General features: G+C 37.7%; 1 protein-coding gene across 1 annotated transcript in view; it reads right to left on the bottom strand.

Annotated features, from left to right (window-relative positions):
- The window catches only part of PIK3C2G (phosphatidylinositol-4-phosphate 3-kinase catalytic subunit type 2 gamma), a 384,724-nt gene that overhangs the window by 235,716 nt on the left and 121,142 nt on the right, over positions 1–27,866 (bottom strand). The window contains exons 14-15 of the mRNA XM_021690398.2: positions 17,600–17,714; positions 2,390–2,520 (exon numbers count right to left, since the gene is read on the bottom strand). Coding sequence (XP_021546073.1) covers positions 2,390–2,520; positions 17,600–17,714 — 246 coding nt within the window. The remainder of the gene's footprint in view (positions 1–2,389; positions 2,521–17,599; positions 17,715–27,866) is intronic.

Consider the following 27,866-nt stretch of genomic DNA (forward strand, 5'->3'; position numbering starts at 1 on the left):
ATTGAGTCTGAATTTCCTGACTCTGGTTAGATAAATTTGAAAGAAGGAATAATTGTCACTATATAAATGACAAAATGTGGTATTTTGAAACAAGTTAATCTGATTCTTTTTTTGAAATTAATCTGATTCGAACACAAATTTTATCACATTGAAGCCTGTTCATCTTTTTCACAATCAGAATGAAATTCTACTGTACTGAGCTTAATAATTGTATTTGAGTAAATGAAACAGAGGAAAATGTCACTTGTTTTATGTATAAATTATTCATTTAAATAGAAACTGAGGTCTAAAACAAGTTGGAATTCAGTGGGATAAACTTAAAAACATAAACTCCTAATATATAAAGGAAGTTACAGTCATTATTTGTTGCTTTTGATCTTGTTTGTTTGAATATACTTAAAATTTCATGGGATGCCTGGGTGGCTCGGTTAAGCATCTGCCTTCGGCTCAGGTCTGATCCTAGGGTCCTGGGATTGAGTCCTGCATTGGGCTCCTTGCTCCATGGGGAGCCTGCTTCTCCCTCTGCCTGCCACTCTCCTTGCTTGTGTTCTTGCTCTCATTCTCTCTCTCTCTCTCTAACAAATAAATAAATAAATAAAATCTTTTAAAAAAATGAATATACTTAAAATTTCAAAGTATGGCACCTTTTTCATATTTAAAAAAAATTACAAATATGTTAGTCTGATATGCGACACATTTGTTATATGTAATGTTTTGTATTTTTGAGTAAGTAGTAGAAAAAAATGCTTCACCTAGTTGACAGTAGTCTAGTATAACAATGGATTATCAAAATGTATCATGAGGACTATGAGAATAGTCCATCATTTATAACCCTTAAGCAACTTTTTATATCAGATACTATGTGAAAGAACTTTATTCATTATAACATTTATTTTACATGTATTATTTATCAGCACAGTGTACAGTATTGTAAATATAGTGATAAACAAGATAGATGGGTTCCTTGCTCTCCCAGTTCTTACAAATTTATGAGGAAGACAAGAAAAAACATTAACAAACAAGATGATAATAGAGTGTGTTAAGTGTGATAATAAAAGGTAATAAGACAAAGAGTAAAGAGAAAAAACTTCATTAGGTAGGGTACTCAAAGAATGCTTCTTTAAGAAAATCACAATTCAGTGAAGACCTGACCTACAGGATGAGTGATTCAGTCATGTGAAGCATTGAAGAAGGAGTATTTCAGGTAGAGGGAACACCAAAATGAAAAGGTCTTGAGATGGGAGAGGTACCAGCACATTTGAAGTATATAAAGGAGACTGATGTCACTGGATGGAGTGAATGAGGAAAAGAGTATTACAAGGTGAAATTAGAGATAAGGGCAATAATATTACCCAAAACAGAAATCTTGATCACACGCAACGTCTCAATCTGAAATGGCCCAAACTTATTCCTTCTCCAGAAAATGACTCTTAACATCTGCCTATTCAATCATTTCAAATAGGCAATCTATTGATTTCTTGCTTTCTCACTTGGCTTATCCCCTAGTTACTAGTAATTATAAAGTCATGTCTTCTCAATTTCCAAAATAGATCTCCCAAATCCAGCCATTTTTACCAATGTCCATTGTCATCACCCTAGTTTTAGTCACCACGACCTCTCGCTTAAAAAATCACATCAACCTTCTTGCTGTACTGCTTCCATTCTTAATTTCTCTCTAATCCATTCTTCAATTGCGGTCCAAGGGTCCACTCAAAAAGATTATTTAGATCACATGACTCTCCTGTTCAAAATATTTAAACAATTTCTTATTCTTGGAATGAAAGGCTTTATCACGTTTTATATCTTATTACAGTATACACATAAAAAGTTACTTCCTTAGTTTTATGCTTTTGCATGCTATTAATGAGCACAATCAGCTATGGCTTAGATATTACCAAGTAGAAAGTACTAATATCACTAGTTCTCTTATATCTCTTCTTGGGATTTTATTTTATTTTTCAGAGAATTAGTGTTTGACAAAATTTAAGTACTCCTTAGTCACTAACTTAGTGCTATTAAAACATTATTTATATCTATTCTTTTTAAATCTGCCATGAAAATTAAATTTTGCTCTTACTTATTTACTAAAACAACTTTTTACTCAGTTGAAGGATGGTTGAGCAATGGTTTTTCCTTGTTAAATGCTGATATATATCTAATCCGTCTCTGCTTTGTTGTACTGAACTGAATGATTTCCAATCTTTTTATTTGTCCTTTGACTAAAGTTAAAGTTGTTAAAAGCAATGGGAAAAAAAATCTTTAAAAAACATACAGAATTATTAATTTAGCTCCTAAACATTAATTGATCATCCAACAGATGTGACTTCCAGTATAATTCATGTATCAAAAACAGCAGGCAAAATTCACTCACAAGACCTGGGTCACTTACAGTAAGGGAGATTGTTTCTGTGAAAGTCTGGCAATATGTTTTAAACACTCTTTTGGTGGTTCTTCAAGGTTATTTCTATTCTCTTCAGAATCAAGTTTCATATACTCCCACTCAGTAGCTGGAAAATCAATCTGAAATAAAGAAATGGTTTGCCATGTATTGAATGCCTCAAAATGCATCATTAATTTAATATTCTCTACCTAGTTTGTAGAAACTAAAGGAAAATTCCTATGTTAGTTCTGTGTTCTTTTCTACTTAAAAATAATTTTTAAAAGAATCATTAGGGTTGGGACACCTGGGTGGCTGGTTAAGCGTCTGACTCTTGATTTTGGCTCAGGGTCGCAGGATCGAGCCCCACGTCAGGCTCTGTGCTTAGTGCAGAGTCTGCTTGAGATTCTCTCTCTTCCTCTCCTTCTGCCCCCCTGCTACTTGTGTGCTCTCTATCTCTCTCTAACATAAATAAGTAAAATCTTTAAAAAAACAAAAAGAATCATTAGGTTTTGGACTTGGTATTTAAATATATATGGTATTTAGCAAATCCTCAATTATTTACATAAGTGACATAAATTAGTAATGTGTAATGTTATCTGAGGAAAAATGAGAAAAAATAGCAATATATGAAGTTTCATAAATTTAAATATTACATTGTTGTTTAATGCTGAAATTATATACTTTATACAGTTAAGTATTAAGATATCTTTCTATTATTAAATGATAAAAAATGTAGATGCTAGGGGCGCCTGGGTGGCTCAGTTGGTTAAGCGACTGCCTTCGGCTCAGGTCATGATCCTGGAGTCCTGGGATCAAGTCCCGCATTGGGCTCCCTGCTCGGCAGGGAGTCTGCTTCTCCCTCAGACCCTCCCCCCTCTCATGTGCTCTCTTTCTCATTCTCTCTCTCTCAAATAAATAAATAAAATCTTTAAAAAAAATGTAGATGGTAATTACACTTTTCTCATATAAATACCTGAGAAAATAAAAAGAGTTACTCTATAATGGTTTCTACTTCAGTAAATCTACAGGGCTGTAAACCACTTTGTAGACATGAAATTTCTGGTAAAGATCTGTGTAAGTGTATAACCAAATACAGTATTTTTGCTCTTGCTCTGTAGTTCAGATTTATAGACAGGGCTAGAATTCAGGCCACTTTTTTTTGGCAGAATGTGTTTTCTAGTAAACCATGTTTCAGTGATAATCTGAATCAAGTAAAATAAAAAAAAAGTTAATATACAGTTTCAAACCATGTAAATGAGCTAGATATTTTAGTGCCCATATGTATGTTTAAAGTTATAATATTTTTTTTATATTAAAAAAATCTAAATTATTTTTCTCTGCTGAACTATGTTAGTTTGGGATCTCAGAGAAAATCGAGAAACATAAGGTAGACTGTGTGAGTTACAGCTTGAAATATGGTTGAATCTATTTGGGTTATTTACTAGAAAAAAGTTTTAGCAATTTTATAACCTCTAAAATTTGTTGCCACATTTGTTTTTGGTATAATTTTTGTTATACTGTACCATTTAATACTCCAACATGATAAAAGAAATGAGTCATAGAAAAGCAATATTATAGGGCGCCTGGGTGGCTCAGTTGGTTGAGCGGCTGCCTTCGGCTCAGGTCATGATCCTGTAGTCCCGGGATCGAGTCCCGCATCGGGCTCCCTGCTCGGCGGGGAGCCTGCTTCCCCCTCTGACCCTCCCCCCTCTCATGTACTCTCTCTCATTCTCGCTCTCTCAAATGAATGGATAGATCTTTAAAAAAAAAAAAAGCAATATTATAATAAATTTTCCCTCTTGACAAAAAGATTAATTTTGGTTCCTTAGAGAGAGGTAGCTCTAGCATTGGCAGGTTATGTTACTCTATGTGCTCAAATATTTTAAACACATGAAACAAAAATACTAGAAATAGTATCTGATGAACTAGTTCAATTTTATGTTGGTTTTAAGTGAAGAGCAGGGTGGATGAGGAAACTAAAGTTACTGGATGAGAATATAGAAGTATCCCTGTGCACAAATATATAATAAATTCTTTGATATATTTCACTTATGAATTTTTAATTTCTGATATATGAATGAGTCCCTATACAGACTGCATTATGTCATATATTATGAGGCTAAAATTACTGATTCCTGACCCACTGATAGAAAATATTGGAATTTCTCCCAAATGCCTTTTGTTGTAATTTTTCACAGAAGTGAAGCTCCCACAAAGTATATGTTATTATATTTGCTCTAGAATTTTTTTGCATATAATGCATTATGGAAGATATAAAAAGTATCCATCACCTTCAAAGAACTTAAAGTCTAATTAAGGAGAAAAGGTATACATTAACAATTAAAGTATGGTACAATATATATACATAGCACCCTGAAGCTGTGCTTCAAGTCAGTAATGGCAAACATGTGACTCTGGTTTTCTCCTTCTATGATTGTACCTAGCCAAGCCTGCTTTGGTCTCAAAAGTATTTTTAATGGAGTGCTCCAGGAGATCTCCTCAAATGTCTCCATTGCATGAGCCATAACATCTATTTATTACATTCCTGCCTCAAGCATTGAGGATAGACTCCTGATTTCAAGAACAACAACAACAAAAAATTATGAGGCTCTTTTCTCTGAGATGCAGGAAAATATTCAGACCTGATTATCCAGTCCTTTAATTCACACCTCCTTATACATCTGTGGATATTGACTTCTTGTGTTCCATTTATGCCTCTTACTTCACTTCCTCTCCTCATCCTTCTCCATTTACACTTCACCACCATGATTCCTACTGTGACTTTATGACTTGGAATTCCTTGAGGAAGCTGCTGTGAATGTCCCTAGTGTCCATGACCCACAACCATGCCCAGAGGTGCCAATGGGCCCAGTTTGGGCCCCCATGATTCTGTCAACTTGTTCAAAGAACTACCTCCTGGACTGTAGATGTATTTGGATATTATGAGGCACATGAACGTTAGACCATAAGTACTATGGTATTTCAGGGTAAGGAAGGATGCCTACCAACTGGATGGCAATTGTGGTGAGTCTTAAGGAAGGAAATGTAAAAGAGGGATCCATAAGGCAGTTCAGGAGTGATGGAAAAAAAACAAAAACAAAAACAAAAAACAAACATCTGCTACATTAGGATGCAAAAGGTACTGTGTTCTAAAGACCTGGTATCAATAAGACTGTTGCCTCCCCCTAACATTGTTGATAATGAAGTGTAAGCATCTAATACAATGTTCGGTAAAGTAAAATACTTTGGGTGAGTAAGTAAGTATGAATTAGTTTAAGAGGAAGGCCACTTAGATAAAAGGAAGAACCAAACACTCTAGAATCTGGATTCCAATAATTGCAATAAAGTGCAAAGTTTAGAAACATCTGTACGTTGGGTTATTGTAGTGATAAAATGTATGGATACATAGCATTGATTTTACAAATATTATATTTCAGGTACTATGCTAGATGTTAGGGATAAAACACCCAATGCCTTCAGAAATCACAAGTCAATGGGCAAAAAGTCAATGAGAAAGAAGTATAATGTGGTTCATGTGTTGATAAAAATCTTACTGGTTATTATGTGAATGCAAAGGAAGGTCACTTAACCCTGCTTGGGGTGGAAAGAGAGGAGAGCATATGGGAGAGATTCCTAGAGGAGGGCCTATGGATCCTAAAAGATGAATATTAATTACACAAATAATGTCAGAGGAGGGGTAGGCAGTGGATGGTGAGAGGAAGAGGGAGGGCACACCACAAGCAGGAAACAGTATTTGTAAATGCACATAAGGTAAAAACAGGACAGTGCATGTCAGAAACTACATTTTCAAAGTTGCTGGAGCTTGAAGTGTCAAACAAGGAGTGGCAAGAGAAACAGTGGGAGGGGAGTCATGCTGTAGAGTGTGACCTTAATTCTCTAGGTAGTGCTGAGTTATTGAAGAGTGTAAATAGAAGAGTGGCAGGTTCAAATTTAAGTTTTAGGAAGATCAAACTTATGGATTTTGGATTATAGAATGACAAAACTAAAAGCAAGAAAGCCAGCTAAACTATTGTAACCTAGGAGGGAATTTTTGAACTAGGGCAGATGTGGTGAATAGAAAGGATACACGTGGGAAACATATGGGAGGTAAATTGGCAGGATATAGTACAGACTGAGTATGAATAGGGATAAAGAGGGATGAGGCAAATGAAACAAGTAGGTGTATGTGGGGGCATGAACAGACAAATAATTCAGGGGATGAGAGCAATTTGGAGAGAAAGATGAGCTCAGTTTGGGATATGTTTTCTTTGAAGCTGTCTGTAGAATATCCAGGTGGGAGTTTCAGCAGGTATGTGGCTATATTTGTCTGAAGTGTGTAGTGTGAAATATACGAACTAGAGATAGATTAAAAAGTGAACCTGGATAGATATTGTGAATAAAACCTTAGAAATGAATGAGATCTAGCAATTCTAATGATATATATATATATAATCTCCAAGATAAATGAAAACATACGTCCACACACAAACTTGTACACAAATGTTCACAGCAGTGCCATTCTCAATAGCCAAAATGTAGAAACAATCTAAATGCATATCAACTAATGAATGGATAAAGTATAGTAGTATATCCAGCCAATGTAATATTATTCAACAATAAAAAAGGAATGAATACTGATGTATGCTATAATGTGGATGAACTTTGTGAAACATTATACTAAATGAAAGAAGCCAGTCACAAAAGACCAAGTATTGTATGATTTAATCTATATGAAATATGCAGAATAGGTGAATCTATAGAGACAGAAAGTAGATTAGCAGTTTTTTAGAGTTGGGGAAAATGGGAGAATAAGAGGTGATAGCTAAAGGATATAGGATTGCTAATTGAAGTGATGAAAACGCTCTAAAATTGATGTTGGTGGTAATTGTACATATCTTTGAAAGAACTAAAAAAAAAAAAATCCCAAAAAATGAATTGCACACTTTAAAAGGGAAGGTTGTATGGTATGTGAATTCTATCTCAACAAGGCTTTTTAAGAAGTTTTCCCAGGAGAGTATATATACTGAGAATAACAATGGGCAGTACATGGAACTTTTGAGAACTGTCAACAGGAAGGATTAGCAGAAGGGGAGCCTGGGAAGGAAACAGAGAAAGGATAATGAGAGGAAAAGAGTATTCTCCAATAGGAAAGAGTGCCAAAAGTTGCAAAAGCTAGTCTGAAGAGAACTAAAACCACCACTGGATCGGGTAACTAAGAATAACAAGCCAGAATATAGTGAATTTAGACATGAATGGGGAGGTGGGGAAGTAGAGGAATATGAAATAGAACAAGAGCAACATTGTCTAAAACTCTGCTCTTAGTTCTTTTTTATTTTATTTTATTATTTTATTTTATTTTATTAATTTAATTTAATTTAATTTTATTTTATTTTAATGTTATGTTCTATCACCATACATTACATCATTAGTTTTTGATGTAGTGTTCCATGATTCATTGTTTGTGTATAACACACAGTGCTCCACTCAGTACGTGCCCTCTTTAATACCATCACCAGGCTAACCCATCCCCCCACGCCCCTCCCCTCTAGAACTCTCAGTTTGTTTCTCAGAGTCAATCGTCTCTCATGGTTCATCTCCCCCTCCGATTTCCGCCCCATTCATTTTTCACTTCCTGCTATCTTCTTTTTTTGCTTAACATGTAATGTATTATTTGTTTCAGAGGTACAGGTCTGTGATTCAACAGTCTTACACAATTCATAGTGCTCACCATAGCACATACCCTCCCCAGTGTCTATCACCCAGTCACCCCATCCCTCCCACCCCCTACCACTACAGCAACCCTCCGTTTGTTTCCTGAGATTAAGAATTCCTCATATCAGTGAGATCATATGATACATGTCTTTCTCTGATTGACTTATTTCACTCAGCATAATACCCTCCAATTCCATCCACGTCCTTGCAAATGGCAAGGATTCATTCCTTTTGATGGCTGCATAATATTCCATTGTATATTTATACTACATCTTCTTTATCCATTCGTTTGTCGATGGATATCTTGGCTCTTTCCATAGTTTGGCTATTGTGGACATTACTGCTATAAACATCGGGGTGCACGTACCCCTTCGGATCCCTACATTTGTATCTTTGGGGTAAATACCCAGTAGTGCAATTGCTGGATTATATGGTAGCTCTATTTTCAACTTTTTGAGGAACCTCCATACTGTTTTCCAGAGTGGTTGCACCAGCTTGCATTCCCACCAACAGTGTAGGAGGGTTCCCCTTTCTCCACAACCCTGCCAACATCTGTCATTTCCTGACTTGTTAATTTTAGCCATTCTGACTGGTGTGAGGTGGTATCTCATTGAGCTTTTGATTTGGATTTCCCTGATGCTGAGCGATGTTGAGCACTTTTTCATGTGTCTGTTGGCCATTTGGATGTCTTCTTTGGAAAAATGTCTGTTCATGTCTTCTGCCCATTTCTTGATTGGATTCTTTGTTCTTTGGGTGTTGAGTTTGATAAGTTCCTTATAGATTTTAGATACTAGCCCTTTATCTGATATGTCATTTGCAAATATCTTCTCCCATTCTGTCAGTCATCTTTTGGTTTTGTTGACTGTTCCTTTTGCTGTGCAAAAGCTTTTTATCTTGATGAAGTCCCAATAGTTCATTTTTGCCCTTGCTTCCCTTGCCTTTGGTGATGTTTCTAGGAAGAAGTTGCTGTGGCTGAGGTCGAAGAGGTTGCTGTCTGTTGTAGGATTTTGATGGACTCCTGTCTCACATTGAGGTCTTTCAACCATTTTGAGTCTATTTTTGTGTGTGGTGTAAGGAAATGGTCCAGTTTCATTCTTCTGCATGTGGCTGTCCAATTTTCCCAACACCATTTATTGAAGAGACTGTCTTTTTCCCATTGGACATTCTTTCCTGCTTTGTCAAAATTAGTTGACCATAGAGTTGAGGGTCCATTTCTGGGCTCTCTATTCTGTTCCATTGATCTATGTGTCTGTCTTTGTGCCAGTACCATACTGTCTTGATGATGACAGCTTTGTAATAGAGCTGGAAGTCCGGAATTGTGATGCCGCCAGCTTTGCTTTTCTTTTTCAATATTCCTCTGGCTATTCGGGGTCTTTTCTCATTCCATACAAATTTTAGGATTATTTGTTCCATTTCTTTGAAAAAAATCAATGGTTTTTTGATAGGGATTGCATTAAATGTGTAGATTGCTCTAGGTAGCATTGACATCTTCACAATATTTGTTCTTCCAATCCATGAGCATGGAACGTTTTTCCCTTTCTTTTTGTCTTCTTCAATTTCTTTCATGAGTATTTTATAGTTTTCTGAGTACCGATTCTTTGCCTCTTTGGTTAGATTTATTCCTAGGTATCTTATGGTTTTGGGTGCAATTGTAAATGTGGTCGACTCCTTAATTTCTCTTTCTTCTGTCTTGTTGTTGGTGTATAGGAATGCCACAGATCTGTGCATTGATTTTATATCCTGCCACTTTACTGAATTCCTGTATGAGTTCTAGCAGTTTTGGGGTGGAGTCTTTTGGGTTTTCCACATAATGTATCATATCATCTGCAAAGAGTGAGAGTTTGACTTCTTCTTTGCTGATTCAGATGCCTTTTACTTCTTTTTGTCATCTGATTTCTGTGGCTAGGACTTCTAGTACTATGTTGAATAGCAGTGGTGACAGTGGACATGCCAGCCGTATTCCTGATCTTAGGGGGAAAGCTCTCAGTTTTTCCCCATTGAGAATGATATTCACTGTGGGTTTTTCATAGATGGCTTTTATGATATTGATGTTGGCTGTTTCTTTTGCTGTGCAAAAGCTTTTTATCTTGATGAAGTCCCAATAGTTCATTTTTGCCCTTGCTTCCCTTGACTTTAGCGATGTTCTGAAGAGTTTTGATCAAGAAAGGATGCTGTAATTTGTCAAGTGCTTTTTCTGCATCTATTGAGAGGATCATACGGTTCTTGTTCTTTCTTTTATTAATGTATTGTATCACATTGATTGATTTGTGGATGTTGAACCAACCTTGCAGCCCAGGGATAAATCCCACTTGGTCGTGGTGAATAATCCTTTTAACATACTGTTGGATCCTATTGGCTAGTATTTTGGTGAGAATTTTTGCATCCATGTTCATCAGGGATATTGGTCTGTAATTCTCCTTTTTGATGGGGTCTTTGTCTGGTTTTGGGATCAAGGTAATGGTGGCCTCATAAAATGAGTTTGGAAGTTTTCCTTCCATTTCTATTTTTTGGGACAGTTTCAGAAGAATAGGTATTAATTCTTCTTGAAATGTTTGGTAGAATTCCCCTAGGAAGCCATCTGGCCCTGGGCTTTTGTTTGTTGGGAGATTTTTGATGACTGCTTCAATTTCCTTAGTGGTTATAGGCTGTTCAGGTTTTCTGTTTCTTCCTGGTTCAATTTTGGTAGTTGATACATCTCTAGGAATGCATCCATTTCTTCCAGGTTATCTAATTTGCTGGCATATAGTTGCTCCTAATATGTTCTTATAATTGTTTGTATTTCTTTGGTGTTGGTTGTGATTTCTCCTCTTTATTCATGATTTTGTTGATCATGATTTTGGGTCCTTTCTCTTTTCCTTTTGATAAGTCTGGCCAGGGGTTTATCAATCTGGTTAATTCTTTCAAAGAACCAGCTCCTAGTTTCATTGATCTGTTCTACTGTTCTTTTAGTTTCTATTTCATTGATTTCTGCTCTGATCTTTATTATTTCTCTTCTCCTGCTGGGCTTAGGCTTTATTTGCTGTTCTTTCTCCAGCTCCTTTAGGTGTAGGGTTAGTTTGTTATTTGACACCTTTCTTGTTTCTTGAGAAAGGCTTGTATTGCTATACACTTTCCTCTTAGGACTGCCTTTGCTGCATCCCAAAGATTTTGAACAGTTGTGTTTTCATTTTCACTTGTTTCCACGAATTTTTTTTAATTCTTCTTTAATTTCCTGGTTAAACCATTCATTCTTTAGTAGGATGCTCTTTAGCCTCCATGTATTTGAGTTCTTTCCAACTTTCCTCTTGTGATTGAGTTCTAGTTTCAAAGCATTGTGGTCTGAAAATAGGCAAGGAATGATCCCACTCTTTTGGTACCAATTGAGACCTGATTTGTGACCTAGGATGTGATCTATTCTGGAGAATGTTCCATGGGCACTAGAGAAGAATGTGTATTCTGTTGCTTTGGGATGAAATGTTTTGAATACATCTGTGAAGTCCATTTGGTCCAGTGTGGCATTTAAAGTCTTTATTTCCTTGTTGATCTTTTGCTTAGATGATCTGTCCTTCTCACTGAGGGGGGTGTTAAAGTCCCCCACTATTATTGTATTGTTGTTGATGTGTTTCTTTGATTTTGTTATTAATTGGCTTGTATAATTGGCTGCTCCCATGTTAGGGGCATAGATATTTACAATTGTTAGATCTTCTTGTTGGAGAGACCCTTTGAATATGATATAGTGTCCTTTCTCATCTCTTATTATAGTCTTTGGTTTAAAATCTAATTTGTCTGATATAAGGATTGCCACCCCAGCTTTCTTTTGGTGTCCATTAGCATGGTAAAAATGGCTTTCTACCCCCTCACTTTCAATCTGGGGGTGTCTTTGGGTCTAAAATGAGTCTTTTGCAGACAGCATATCGATGGGTCTTGTTTTTTTATCCAAACTGATAGCCTGTGTCTTTTGGTTGGGGCATTTAGCCCATTTACATTCAGGGTAACTATTGAAAGATATGAATTTAGTGCCATTGTATTGCCTGTAAGGTGACTCTTACTGTATATTGTCTGTGTTCCTTTCTGGTCTATGTTACTTTTAGGCTCTCTCTTTGCTTAGAGGGCCCCTTTCAATATTTCTTGTAAGGCTGGTTTCATGTTTGCAAATTCTTTAGTTTTTGTTTGTCCTGGAAGCTTTTGATCTCTCCTTTTATTTTCAATGACAGCCTAGCTGGATATAGTATTCTTGGCTGCATATTTTTCTCATTTAGTGCTCTGAATATATCATGCCAGTCCTTTCTGGCCTGCCAGGTCCCTGTGCATAGGTCTGCTGCCAATCTAATGTTTCTACCATTGTAGGTTACAGATCTCTTCTCCCGAGCTGCTTTCAGGATTTTCTCTTTGTCTATGAGACTCATAACATTTACTATTAGATGTTGGGGTGTTGACCTATTTTTATTGATTTTGAGCAGGGTTTTCTGTGCCTCCTGGATTTTGATGCCTGTTTCCTTCCCCAAATTAGGGAAGTTCTCTGCTATAATTTGCTCCAATATACCTTCTGTCCCTCTCTCTCTTTCTTCTTCTTCTGGGATCCCAATTATTCTAATATTATTTTGTCTTATGGTATCACTTATCTATCGAATTCTGCCCTTGTGATCCATTAATTGTTTATCTCTCTTTTTCTCAGCTTCTTCATTTTCTATCATTTGGTCTCCTATATCATTAATTCTCTCTTTTGCCTCATTTATCCTAGCAGTTAGAGTCTCCATTTTTGATTGCACCTCATTAATAGCCTTTTTGATTTTGACTTGGTTAGATTTTAGTTCTTTTATTTCTCCATAAAGGGTTTCTCTAATATCTTCCATTCTTTTTTCAAGCCCAGCTAGTATCTTTAAAATCATCATTCTGAACTCTAGTTCCAACATCTTACTAATGTCCATATTGATTAGGGCCCTGGCAGTTGGCACTGCCTCTTATTCTTTTTTTTTGAGGTGAATTTTTCCATCCTATCATTTTGTCTAGAGGAGAAAAAATGAATGAGAGAAAAAACTGCTTACAGGGTAACAATGACTCCAGAAAAATATACAGTAAACAAATCAGAAGAGACCTGAAACTGGGGAAAAGAAAGGGAAAGAAAGAAAAAAGAAAAAAAGATCAAAAGAAAAACAAACAAACAAACAAAAAACAAACAAACCAACAAAAAGCAGATTATGATGAAATATGATCAGGCTGGTGCATAGATCAGTGCCACACACTAGATTTTGGGTGTATTTTGGTCTGTTAGAAGAAAGTACCTCCCAAAATTTTAAAGAAAAGCTTATATATGTACAAAAATAAGGGTTAATACAATGAAGGGATGGAATATGACTGTAAAGATTAAAATTATAAAAGATTTTATAAAAGGAATTGATAAGAAAGGAAGTTGTTTGAAAAAAGAAAGAGGTTTTAAAAAAATAAAGGGGAGAGAATATGATCAGGCAAGAGACCAGAACAAAGCCATACACTAGAGATTTAGGGTATATTTTGGTCTGTTAGAAGAAACTGTAACCTAACATTTTAAAGCAAGAACAACTTATATATACACCAAAAATTAGGTTAAGCACTATGAAGGGATAGAATATGACTCTAAAAATGAAAAATAAAAAAGATTTTTAAAAAAGGTATTGATAAGATGTTGGTTGAAAAAGGGAAAAAGAAAAATTCAAAAAAAAAGAAAATTAAAAAAATTAATTTTGAAAGACTATAGAATCATGGGAATAAAGCCATGAATTCTATGTGCAGTATTCCCCTAGCGCTGGAATTCTGCTGTTCTCATTGATTGGTAAACTTGGTCTTGGCTGGCTGTTCTTGCTGATCTTCTGGGGAAGGGGCCTGTTTCAGTTGTTCTCAAATGTCTTTGCCGGAGGCGGAATTGCCCCGTCCTCGCCAGGTCCAGGCTAAGTAATCTGCTTGGTCTTGCTCTCAGGAGCTTTTGTTCCCTGCAAGTTTTCAGTACAGCTTTGGAAGACAAGAGTGAAAATGGCAGCCTCCCAATCTCTGCCCCGGAGGAGCCGAGAACTAGGGGCCCCACTCTTCAGTGCACTCCCAAAGAAAAGCAGTCAATCACTCCTGTCTCCCCAGTCTCTGGCCGCACACTGTCCTCACCCGGCCTGTGACCGAGCATTTCTATCTCTCGCACATGACCCCATGTGGAGTCTCCAAACCCAGCAGATCCCTGAAGTGCACTCCTGTGCTGCTCCTCCTGGGGGAGGAAGGGGAGTCTCCCCGGATCTGCTGCTTGTTGGATCCCTGCTGGAAAAGCAGTGGCCTGACTGTGCTGCAGATCACGGTTTATGGCAACCCCAAGCTGTGAGCCCACTCCTCGGCTTGGTCTCTGCAGCCAGCTTCCCTGCTCCGATACCTGGAGCTCTGCTGCACTCAGGCACCCCTGGTCTTTCTGTGACCCCGAGGGTCCTGAAACCACACTGTCCCAGCAAGGGTTCCACCCCCTGCTTAGCCACTGGAGCGATGTCCCTCAGTGGAGCAGACTTCTAAAATTTCTGATTTTGTCCTCTGCTGCTCTATCACTTGCCAGTAGCAGCTGATGGAGGCTCCCTCCTCCGCCATCTATCTTCCCAAATATCACCTCAGATTCACTTCTCCACACGTCCTACCTTCCAGAAAGTGGTCGCTTTTCTGTTCTGAGAGTTGCTGCTATTCTTTTCTTTGATCTCCTGTTGAGTTTGTAGGTGTTCAGAATGGTTTGATCCCTATCTAGCTGAATTCCTGGACCAGACGAAATTTAGGTCTCCTACTCCTCTGCCATCTTGCTCCTCCCTCTCCACTCTGCTCTTAGTTCTTAAATTATGATAGAGCCACTCTACTTGATTGTACACAGAGAGAGGTAGGAAGTTGAGGGAGATCCAGGTCAATGGAAACATGCAATAATCTGTCTCCATTTCTTTTCTTTCTTTTTTTTTTTTTTAAGATTTTACTTATTTATTTGACAGAGAAAGAGTGAGAGCACAAGGAGGGGTAGTGGCAGGCAGAGGGAGAGGGAGAAGTAGGCTCCCTGCTGAGCAAGGAGCCCAATGCAGGGTTGGATGCGGGCCTCAGTCCCAGGACCCTGGGATCATGTCCTGAGCTGAAGGCAAACAACCGACTGAGCCACCCAGGCGCCCCAATCTTTGTCCATTTCTGAACTCAGATCTACTTCACTCCACCCACTGCTTTCGGTGGCACTTAAGCCATAGGACCTAAAAAAAAGTGATGGACTTAAAGGATTCAGGTTCTGTGACATATCATATCCTTTCTCATACTAGGGTGGCAATCATGGGGCAGTAGCTATCTAATAAAGACGATCAGAAAAGTACAGATCTGAAAGAAGTTGGATAGGCATAGTGTAACCCTTTCATTGTACAGAGGTGAAAATATGTTTGGTGACTTGTCCAAAGTTATAAAGTTTTCTGTTTAAGAGCTAAAACTATAATCCAGATTTTCTAACTCTGAGCCTGATGTCTTTCCCTGATACCCATCTTGACTCCTTAACACAAATACTGGTTGCAGGATTTGCTAATTTCCTCACTATAATCTTTAGGCTGAAAGATTCTACTCTAAATTTAGCTGTATATAATTAGAGTGACATTGGTTAGTAAGAGTTTTAACTTTAATAACTCCTATTTTATTTTGTATATTTTATCATCAATTAAAAATATCCTGAGATGTTTCCTTTTATGTCTATACCATTTGAAATTATTTTATAAAAATTAGATTATTTAACTTTTTGCATGATGTTGAACGATTTTCATGTCCCCCCCACCTTTTTTTAAAGATAAATTTGGTTATAGCTCCAGATGTCTAGTTGGAAATCTATGCTCCTATTGAATACTTGAAACTAATCCTCAGATTCCACTTGCCAGGATCTGTGTTCTAAAGGAGCTATTCCTCTCATCTGAGAAGAATCATCTGATAGTCTCTCTTACTTCTTCCACCCCCACCACTGCTGATAAAGACCTGTTGAATCATAACTTTATATTCCTCAAAGCTTGGGCAATGGTCAGACTTGGAAGATTCTCATTAAACTGGGGTAGTTTATATCTGGCAAGCAATAGTCTGTTAAAAAATGCATTTTTTAAAAGATTTTATTTATTTATAGATCATGATCGGGGGAGGGGCAGAGAGAGAATCTCAGGCAGACTCCATGCTGAGCACGCAGAGCCCAACTTGGAACTTGATCTCACCACCCTGAGATCATGACCTGAGCCGATGTCAACAGTCAGATATTTAACCAACTGAGCCACCCAGGTGCTCCTGCATTTGGCCTCTTAAAGAAAGGTAGTCGTCATGTTACAATGGAACATCTGCTAAATAATAAGCCATTACATGTTGAGTATCTACGATGTTGTGCCAGTATCGAAACTGGACACTCTTTTTCATCATCACATCAATGAATTAGAAGTAAATCGATGTTTGGCAAGGACTTCCTCCTTCACAGTGGAAGCCACATTTTTATTAGTATTATTTTTCTCTTCCAGTTTCAACATCTTGCTACACTTTGTCCCTCACCCCAAACCTGGAAGCTTAAGAACTCAAGAGACTCCACTAGCTTTCTCTAGAACAGCTCTGCTCAGCTGAGGGCAATTTTATCCCCAGAGGACATCTGACAATATCAAGAAGCATTTTTTTGATTGTCAGAACTAGGCAGGTGCTACTGGCACCTAGTAGGTAGAACCCAAAGATGCTGCTAAATATCCCACAATGTATAAGGCAGCTGCCACAACGAAGAGTTATCTGGTCCAAAATGTCATTAGTGTTGAGTTGAGAAATCCAGTTCTAGAGAGTGCTGCCCAGATAGCAGTTCCCCGTTTTTCCCTATAGAGATGGAAAGTCCATATTCCCTGCATTTCCATATATGAGAATGGCCATGCTTCATGTATCTGACCAATGTGATCATTTATAATGATGAACACACAAGGAGCTCTCAGCAGTAAGGACCAAAGTCTGGAATCATTAGCCACCTTTTATTCATGATTACAAATCACAGAAAGAAGAGGGGTCTTAAAAGTAAAGAAAGTATGTTGAATGGATTTTGTTTGCAGTTTCTCCTCCACTACTGACCTAATTACTAGTCATATAGGAAATGTACAATTGAAGGATTTTAAGGAAACATGACACAATGCAAAGGCAGGTGCAAGGTACCAAGTTAATAATATATACCAATGTCTGTTTTCAGACAATGGAAAGAATAGTGAATCCACATAATGAATATACTAATGGCAACACTTCATTTCTTTCCTTCATGATCATGTTTGATGGAGAATGGCTTGAAATTGCTATTATATAAGCTGGAGGAAAAGTGCTTTGAGAGTACTGAATACAAAATAAAAGAACTAGAGGTTTTACAAATCCCAGCAGATTGGAGGAAGAGAAGACTATTAAAATGTGTGATCCTAGAAGAAAATTGTTTCTGTAATTGAGAAGCTACTTATCAACCAATACTTGCTGTGTATACTTTTTTTTTTTTTTGCCATGTATACTTTAATCTCATAGCTTGACTCTTACCTGCAGGATCACTGGAGATGGCTGGCTTATATCCCACACTCCTGGAGCTATCATTTCTATGGGAGGTTCATTCTGTAATGTCATACTGAATAGCACAGACCCAAGAATGGATTTGCTACAAAAGACAACACATATAGATAGACAAGAGTCACTTCAAGAGGGAAGTTATTATTATCTATAAATGCTTTCTTTTGGAATGTAAACATAACCAGCTATTTCTGTGGCTTCATTCAGTAGCTAGAATAAAAATACAATATTCCACAAGTCTAGATACTGATTAGTAGTTAATTCTAATATACGACATGCATGGTTATGTTCACAGACAGCTACATTTATTTTCCACATGAAAAAATTATTTCCACAATAGTTTCTGACAGGTAGAATTTATTTTTAATATCCAACAGTATTGATTACAAGATGGGATTGAGATTCTTGGAGTTATGAGTACCTCAAGTCAATAAAGATATCAACTCTTCAGAAGTGTTTGCTCCACAAAGTGACTAAATTTCCTGAGCATCATTAAAGGTATGAGCTCTAAATTTATAGAAAGAAAATATTTAAATTAGCATATGATCTGCAGAATCAAATAGTTGTGGGACTTCAGAGAGGAAATGCTTCTAAATAGAAAGATTATTCATAGTCTGAATGTTTAAAAATAGGTTGTAAATTACCATTGTAAATGAGGATACATACATGAAGACTTTAGACAGGAAGAATTCATGGATGGTTTTAACAGCTTCAGTAACATCCAAATCCACAGATCTTCATAGGAATTAAAAGGAAATCTATACTTGACTGTATGTATGAATTAGATTATTAGTAAAATGTTCCAGTGATCACTGAGGACAGTCTTTGACTTTAATATACCAAAATAAAAATGTAAGCAAGACAACAAAAATTAAAGTTTATAAAGAACTTTAAGACATCAAGTCTTTTTGAAAACACTATAGAGGGGGAAGGAGCTAAGATGGCAGAGTAGTAGGAGGACCCTAGGCTTGCCTTGTCCCTCAAACACAGCTAGATAGATATCAAATCATTCTGAATACCCAAGAAATCAATCTGAGGACTTACAGAACAAACTACACAACTAGAGGGAGAGAGGAGGCCACATCATGAGAGGTAGGAGGGGTGGAGATGTGTGGAGGGGTGGGAGCCCTGGTCACAGAGAGAGATAAGAGAAAGAAGGGCACACAGGGGATTGCACAAGGAAAACAATTCCCCAAAGCCATTGACCAGGAAAATAAGAGGGGCTGATTTTCATATTTGCCACCAGCAGGGCTCAAAGACTGGAGTTTTAGAGGTTCATGGCATGGCTGGTATAAAGCCCTGAGGGCGCTGCAGTGCTCCTGTAGAGAAGGCAGGCAGGTAATTCAGGAAGCATAGGGCATGATCTGTGGATCACCTGAGATGCACTGGAAGATGGGTCCCCCTTCTTGGAGTTCATCTGAGAGAGGAGGCATTGCCTTTCTGGGGACAAAGGAGCTGATGGGCGCCATTTCCTTCCCCCCAACCCTCAGCATAGATGCAGAGACACCTGCTCATGGCAGCAAACCTGGACACTGGCTCCTTGGTGCACTTTGCTCCAAATCCCACACTCCTGCACTCTGGTGCAACTGTCCTTTTGGGTCAAATCTGCACAAATACCAGGGCAGCGAGATCCTCCCCCAGAAGACCAGTGTATGTCCCTGCCACAACAGGTCCCTAAAGTTTGGAGATTGATTGATTGATTGATTGATTGATTTTTAAGTAGGCTCCACATGGTGCTTGAACTCACAATCCTGAGATCAAGACCTAAGCTGAGGTCAAGAGTCAAGACACTTAACTGAAAGTAACCCCGGTACCCTTAAAGATTGGAGTTTTAAAACTCAGCTGGCCTGGCTGGCCTAAAATCCAAAGTGCATGGTGCTGCTCCAGGCAGGCAAGTAACCCAGACACAGATAGTATGAAAACAGTGATCTGAAAAACACCTATGATGCAGGACAGGAAATTATTCACTCTTCTAGGAGGGCTTCCCTGAAAACAGCAAGCACAGACTCCCCTCTGGGGGGACAAAGGAGCTGCCATTTCTCTCCCTGACCCCTCAGCATAAACCAACATCACTAAACTGCACAGCACCAACACTGGTGGCCTAAACCTAAGCCCTGCCCCCACTGTGCTCTTCTGCTACTGCTTTTCTCCAGGAAGTGTGCCTAAGGAGCAGTGCAGCAGGCCCCTCCACCTGAAGGCCAGCACAAATCCTTGCATGCACCATGTCTACTGACCATAGAGTTCTACAACCCTTCAGCTCCAGTGGAAATAGTTTTAGGTCTCCATATCCAGGGAGCACAGAGAACTCCCATCAAAATCAACAAAAGTGGGCCAATACTAAGACATATTGTAGTTGAATTTGCAAAATATAGAGATAAAGAAAATATCCTAAAAGCAGCAAGACAAAAGAATTCCCTAACTTACAGGTGAAGAAAAGTAAGGTTAGCAGCAGATCTATCCACAGAAACTTGGCAGGCCAGAAAAAAGTGGCATGATATATTCAACATGCTGAATGGGAAAAATCTGCAACCAAGAATACTCTATCAGAATAGAAGGAGAGATAAAGAGTGTCCTAGAAAAACAAAAGCTAAAGGAATTTGTGTCTGCTAACCCAGTCCTGTAAAAATATTAAAGGGGACTCTTTGAGTGGGAAAAAAGACTAAAAAGGAACAGAGAAAATCTCCAGAGACAACAACAAAACAAGCAATAAAATGACACTAAATTGATATCTATCAATAATTACTGTGAATGTAAATGGACTAAACACTCCATCAAAAGACATAGGCTGTCAGAATGGATAAAAAAGCAAGACCCATCTATATGCTGTCTACAAGAAACTCATTTTAGACCTAAACGCACCTGAAGATTGAAAGTAAAGGGATGGAGAAATATTTTATCATGCAAATAGACATAAAAAGAAAGCCAGAGTAGCAAATACTTGTATGAGACAGACTAGATTTTAAACCAAAGACTGTAACAAAAGATGAAGAAGGGCATTGTATTAAAATAAAAGGGTCTATCCAACAAGGAGCTCTAACAATTGTAAATATTTTGCCCCCAATTTGGGAGCACCCAAATACATAAAACAATTAATAACAAACATAATGGAACTCATTGATAAAGCAGCAGAGAATTTCCAATGGCAAAAAGACAGTCTCTTCAACAAATGAGTGAAACTGGACCACTTTCTTACACCATACACAAAAATAAATTCAAAATGAGTGAAAGACCTAAATGTGAGACTTGAAACCATAAAAATCCCAGGAGAGAACACAGGCAGCAACTTCTTTGATCTTGGCCATGGCAGCTTCTCACTAGACACCTCACCATAGGTAAACAAAGAGAAACAAAGGCAAAAATGATCTACTAAACTTCATCAAGATAAAAGGTTTCTGCACGGTGAAGTAAGCAATCAACAAAACTAAAAGGCAGCCTACGGAATGGGAGAAGATATTTGCAAATGATATTTCTGATAAAGGGTTTGTATCCAAATCTATGAAGAGCTTATCAAACTCAACACCCCCAAAACAAATAATCCAGTTAAGAAATGGGCAGAAGACATGAATAGACATTTTTTTTTTAAGATTTTATTTATTTATTTGACAAAGAAAGACACAGCGAGAGAGGGAACACGAGCAGGGGGAGTGGGACAGGGAGAAGCAGGCTTTCTGCTGAGCAGGGAGCCCGATGGGGGCTCGATCCAGGACCCTGGGATCATGACCCCAGCCGAAGGCAGATGCTTAATGACTGAGCCACCCAGGGGCACCCTGAATAGACATTTTTCTAAGGAAGACATAAAGAAGATATCCAGATGGCTAACAGACACATGAAAAGATGCTCAACATCACTCATCATCAGGGAAATACAAATCAAAACTACAATGAGATGCCACCTCACATTGGTCAGAATGGCTAAAATTAACAACACAGGAAACAACAGATGTTGGCAAGGATGCGGAGAAAAGGGAAATTTTACACTGTTGGTGGAAATGCAAACTTGTGCAGCCACTCTAGAAAACAGTATGGAGGTTCCTCAAAAAGTTAAAAATAGAACTACCTTACAATCCAGGAATCACACTACTAGGTATTTATCCAAAGGGTACAAAAATACTGACTCAAAGGGATATGTGCATCCTGATGTTTATAGCAGCATTATCAATAACAGCCAAATTATGGAAAGAGCCCAAATGTCCATCGACTGATGAATAGATAAAGAAGAGGCTGTATATATATGTGTGTGTGTGTGTGTGTGTGTGTGTGTGTGTGTGTATAATGGAATATTACCCAGCCATTAAAAAAGAATGAAATCTTGCCATTTGCAATAATGTAGATGGAATTAGAGAGTATTATGCTAAGTGAAATAAGTCAGTCAAGAAAAGACAAAGACAAATACCATATGATTTCAAGAAACAAAACAGATGAACATAGTGGGGAGAAAGAGAAAGCAGCAAACCATAAAACAGACTCTTAACTGTAGAGAACAAACTGAGGGTTGCTGAGGGGAGGTAGGTGGGGGGGATGGGTTAAATGGGTGATGTGGATTAAGGAGTGCACTTGCTGTGATGAGCACAGGGTATTGTATGTAAGTGATGAATCAGTAAATTCTGCTCCTGAAACTAATATTACACTCTACGTTAACTAACTGCTATTTAAATAAAAACTTGAAAATAAAAAAAATACTATCAAATTCCATTATTCCCTTTAACAGACACTACAAAAAATATGAAGGAAAAATCTAACAAGTAAAGTTCTCTTTAAACCTTTAGCTTTCTGAGGCTTGCTTATTTTCCATGTCTAAAGATATTGTTAGAAAGTATCTGCCCAAGGGAGTATAATTTGTAAACATTATTGAACAGATATTTTTATAAGACCCAGGGTTATTCTTCTAGCAGGATGGATTTTGAATTTTCTTTATCCCTTTGTTCCATACCTCCTTCAGCTGGTGAAACTTGTTTTTTCAGATAACAATCCAGAGGGGATGGTATTAGCAACCTAAAAGTCAGCTTAATGATATAAAGATTAGAAAATTATTAATTCATTTTTCATTATAGAGTATATAACCTTCCCCAAAATGGTCTGAAGCATCCATCTGCCTGGAAAAAGTTTTGGATTAGCTTCAGGCAGAATGCAAGAGGAAGAAGGAGCACATCTAACACCAAACTTGGAGGACTCAGATGTTAATATTCCCCATAATATTTATAGAAAGTATTCTGTCCATGGTTAAGGGTTAATAGGAATGAAAAAGAAGAATGTGGCATATTGGGTGGAGATCGCCACCACTTTCTGGCAATTTGAGATTATGGGAAGCAGAAGATAGAGAAAGAGGAAACAGGATGAGTATGACAGACAGAGGTGTCCCAATTTCCCCCTCTTCTGCCTTTGGAAGTCAAATGCAGAGAAGTGTTAGATAAATGAGCACAGTTCAAGGCAGAGGGTGCTTGCTCCTTTAGCACTCTGTGCTTCAAATCCTGGAGGAAAATCACATCTTGAGCCACTCCTGTACCTACTTGTGTCATGACCTTAAAGTTGGGGCCACATGGCAAAGAGACAGAAGGAGCTCTTGAGTTTAGCTTTATTAGGCCCTCTTTGGTCTCTGTATAGAAAGGATGAAATGTAGAAACAGGTAAAAATATCTGGGTGAGGGGTCCTCCAAAAGGGGTCATGTGGTGGGGATAAGGTGTCTCTGTGATAAGGGCACCTGATCGAACAATCCAAGCTGATGTCAACTGGGAGTCACAATTAAACCTCAGATGGCTCTATGGTACCTAAGAGAGCCCAAGTCATTCAGGGAATGCCAGTAAGCCCTAGCCAAGCTAGAAGAGCCCCAGTCATGAGCTACACTAGCTGTAACAAGCAGTCACCAGCTTAAAACGTGCATTTGATTTGGATATCGGAAGTCACCAGGCCAAAGCATCTGTTCCTTTCTGATCCTGTGAATCCAGACACCCTCTTAGACAGAGAATCAGGGTGTCAGGAAGCTATCTGAGTGACTGAATGTTTTATCCAAAAGACGCTGTATATTTCTAAAAGAACTATTTAAATTACTGAATTGACTGATATTTTGTCACTGATGTAAAGTTTTTTCTCCTTATTAGTTACAGGGCAGGAACTCATGAGGAAAAGTGTGATTTATTTATTGCATTTTTTCTTCACATCTAAGTTGTATGATGAATTACACTTATGACCTTACTATACTTATATGTCTTGACCATACTTTGCTTTGAAAATCTTAAGTGTTCTAAGCTAATTCCTACAGTGGATGAAGGGACTCAAGAAAAACTGTCAGTATCTTCATTACTCTCCTTGGATGAAGTCTGGATTAACAGTTGCTATGGGCTTAACCCTGAGGCATATTGTACAGAATGAAGTCAGAACATTTGAATCAAGTATGTATATGAAGAGACTTACCAAGCAATAGAGAATAGGGAGAATAAACTTGTAGCTGTCTAAGTGAGGCTTATATACCACATGCTTCAAGGCAATTCAAGAGGGAAAGGATGGTTGGCACCATTCTTTGGGCTCTCTGTATGTTTAATATTAGCTAATTTACTTTCTGATAATGGATTGTACTTAAACATCTTTTGAGATATTGCAAATATCTCTACAAATAGATGTTTGTAATATCTAATATATTCTAATATATTAATATCTGTAATCTCTAATAAATTCCCAAAGACGCCTGTAAATAGAAAATATGGGGATGATGAAGATGATTAGTGGAATTAAGATGTGAAGAACACACATCTAAGATGGTGGTCTCAGGAAGAAGATGAAAATGGAAACTTTTAATACCCAGGCCAGTGGGGACCACAGTAGTTTTTATATTACTACTGTTAAAAGGTTTATTAAGTCAATTTAAAATTAAGCAAACAATTAAAAACATGATGAAGATAGGAAATGGGAAACAGTTTCTTTACTGAAAAAAAAAACCAGACTATTTCAAGACATCTGTACCCTATCTTCATAAGGTAGGCTAAGTTTAACTTCTTTGAACTTCTTGGATAAAATCAGTGGTTTTCAAAGGAGTTTTATATTTGTTTTCATATGGCTTGATGGTTGGAGGTGCATGTTATAAAGGTGGTAAGGAGATGGCAAATAGATTGGATGCCAGGATTTTAAATTCTCCCCTTTTCCCATTCATCACCCAACAAAACACATGGACTGGTCATCACTCTTACACTCTGAGATTTTGAATTAGATACCATTAGAAAAAGGGCCACATTGCTAAATATAACATTTCAAAGTATTTGTTCTGGAATATCCTTAAGGATCTATTTGATTTCAATATTGTATAAATTCTTAGGCCTAGAAAAACCAACCTCAAATCTGTGGCACCAAAACAGATGGGCTGGTTTACCCTCTCTGGACCCCTGTTCCTCTAGCTATGAAATAAATGGTTTGAATAAAATAATTATTGTCACTTTTAGCTATAGGATTTTATGTGCATCATGGCTCGGCATTCTGGGACCAAGAATAGAAAAGACTCCGGATATGGGCAGCGAGCATGTCCACAGGATCTGATGTTATAAAACTCTGAGATTTTGCTGATCATAGGTCTAATAGGTTTCATGCCCAAGAGCAGAGCACAGGCAAAGCTGAAGCAGGAGCTTATTGTATATGGTTGAGATTGTCACAGTGCATTCGTGGAGCAAGGTGTGACACCTAAGGGCAGGAAGGGGGCTAGCTTAAAGTAGTAACACATGTAGAGACAAGTCAGACTTGCATTCTGGTTCTTGTTCTATTCTAGGCTGGTGACTTATAAAAAGTCCCGTAACCTTCCTTTATCATAGAGATCTCCATCTGTAAATGAGGTATTTTTACTATTTGAGCTTTGTGGGTCTCTCTTGGACAGGAAGGATAGATAATAAGGACTTCCCAGCCACAACTTTTTTTTATAAATTTGATTTTGAGGATATATCTGAAATGATAAGATACAGTGGGGTCAGGCTTGGCTACTTAGGCAACAATCTAAGGAATCAAGTTGTTTTGAAATTAAGATTTATTTTGGGTCTCTTTTGAAAATCTAAAAATACTCTAATTTTTCTGGTCTTTTACACACCCAGAGAGCTTTGAGAATACCAATACCTGGACCCCACTGTAGATCAATTAAATCAGAATATTTGGGAACATTTGGGTTTTGGATTTATTTTAAAATCTCCCCAGGAGAATCTATTATTCAATGTTGAGGACTTTTGTGTTGAAGGAGTTTATCACAATTTAGAAATGCTAAGTAACTAGCACACTATTTGTTTTGAACTTAAGTAGGGAAGCTAGCTCACAGAAGTTGAGATAAGAAAAGCACTTTCTTATTGCAGTACAGAGGCATTGTGAATATAGATGCAATGGAAATTCCATCTGCAAAAGAGAGGATTATAAAACTTCTGTGGGCAAAATTTTACCTTTGTACTTTGGATGTTTTTTATAGATCTGAAGGTGAATTTGTGTGCTTCAAAATGTTTAAGTTTATTTTTATTTGTGGACATTCCTGATGCAGCCATAACTGTTATATTTGAGTTTAATCACCCATTTGTTCTTCTGAAAACCACAAAGAGATAGGAAGCCTTTAATTCGGCATATTTTCAGGTTGTGTGTAGGTTGGACAAATAAAGATATAAGTGCTCATGACAGCTCCACATGGTTAGGTATGAGCAATTCAAACTGTAATAAGTGACAGATTTAATATGAAATGTTTATGGACAGGGGTGATTCCATGAAAGGAAATGAAATTAAGTGACCTGTTTGCTGTGATCTGGAAATATCTGCATCAAATAAATTGGGTTAGAATCTCTGTCACTCAGAGCAATGAACACAGTGGGAGTCATCACATTCCCTAATTGCCCTACATGACAGATTTTTGATGTCTTGAAAAAATCTGGATTTCTTCAAATTGTTTAGCCCAGGAGAGAAGCAGATTTTCTGATTTTTCATGAGAAATGCTCTTTTAGAAATATACTTACAAATGCTTATCAAAGTGCTCTTTGAAGTAAGTTTTGTTTTCTGATGTTATGTCTCATCATCCACAATTTCAATCTCTTTCCCTTAGGAAAACACCACCTAGTATCAGTCCCAGATGAGCACTCACATAAAAATGTTTACTAATGGTAAATGATACATGACAAAACAACATGGAGACAGTATTTTTACTATCATAACCATCTAGAAAAAAGCCTTGAGGATTAGTCTGAAAGATATATTCCAAACTTTTTATATATTTAATGTTTATTGATTGTATGTTATGTGCAAAGTAATGTATTAGATGATGGAAGGGAATAAAATGGACTGAATTTTCTCAGTGAATAGCTAGAAATTTTATTCTACAAACATGCTAGATGTTACAAACACAGCAGTTGAAACTTTAAAGAAACTCACTCAAGAGAAGGAAGGGCACTTGCAGAGCTGCTCCTAGTGAGAAAGTAATGAAAGTTCTTAGCCCACAAATAAGATTTTTGAAATATCTGCTAACAGCAGTAGGTATTACTTTTAGGGCTAAACTATTTCTTTTTTTTAATTTTTATTTTTAAATAATCTCTACACCCAACATGGGGCTTGAACCTGCCACCCTGAGATCAAAAGTTGCCTGCTGGGGGAACTTGGATGGCTCAGTCAGTTAAGCATCCAACTCTTGATTTCGGCTCAGGTCATGATCTCAGGGTCATGATACAGAGGCCCACCTTGGCCTCCATGCTCAGTGGGTAGTCTGCTTGAGATTCTCTCTCCCTCTGCCCTCCCCCCCACACATGTTCTCTCTCTCTCAAATAAGTAAATAAATCTTAAAAAAAAAAAAATGTCTCATGCTCTACCGATTGAGCCAGCCAGGCACCTGAGGGCTAAACAGTTTCTTATAGACTTTTGAAATTTTACTTTATTCTAAATCTCCTATAGGGTTTGATTTTTTTCTAGTTCAATTTAATAAACAAACCTCCACTGATTGCCTATTTATAAGAGCTACAAAGTTAGGGGCGCCTGGGTGGCTCAGTTGTTAAGTGTCTGCCTTTGACTCAGGTCATGATCCCGGGGTCCTGGGATCGAGCCCCATATCGGGCTCCCTGCTCTGCAGGAAGCCTGCTTCTCCCTCTCCCACTCCCCCTACTTGTGTTCCCTCTCTCGCTGTGTCTCTCTCTGTCAAATAAATAAATAAATAAAATTTTAGAAAAAAGAGCTACAATATTAGATGATAGATATTACAAAGATAAATATATTACTGTCATCAAGAAACATATACGAGGAAATGGACGCGTGAA

The sequence above is a fragment of the Neomonachus schauinslandi genome, chromosome 5, assembly GCF_002201575.2.
Source record: "Neomonachus schauinslandi chromosome 5, ASM220157v2, whole genome shotgun sequence".
Classification (NCBI taxonomy): domain Eukaryota; kingdom Metazoa; phylum Chordata; class Mammalia; order Carnivora; family Phocidae; genus Neomonachus; species Neomonachus schauinslandi.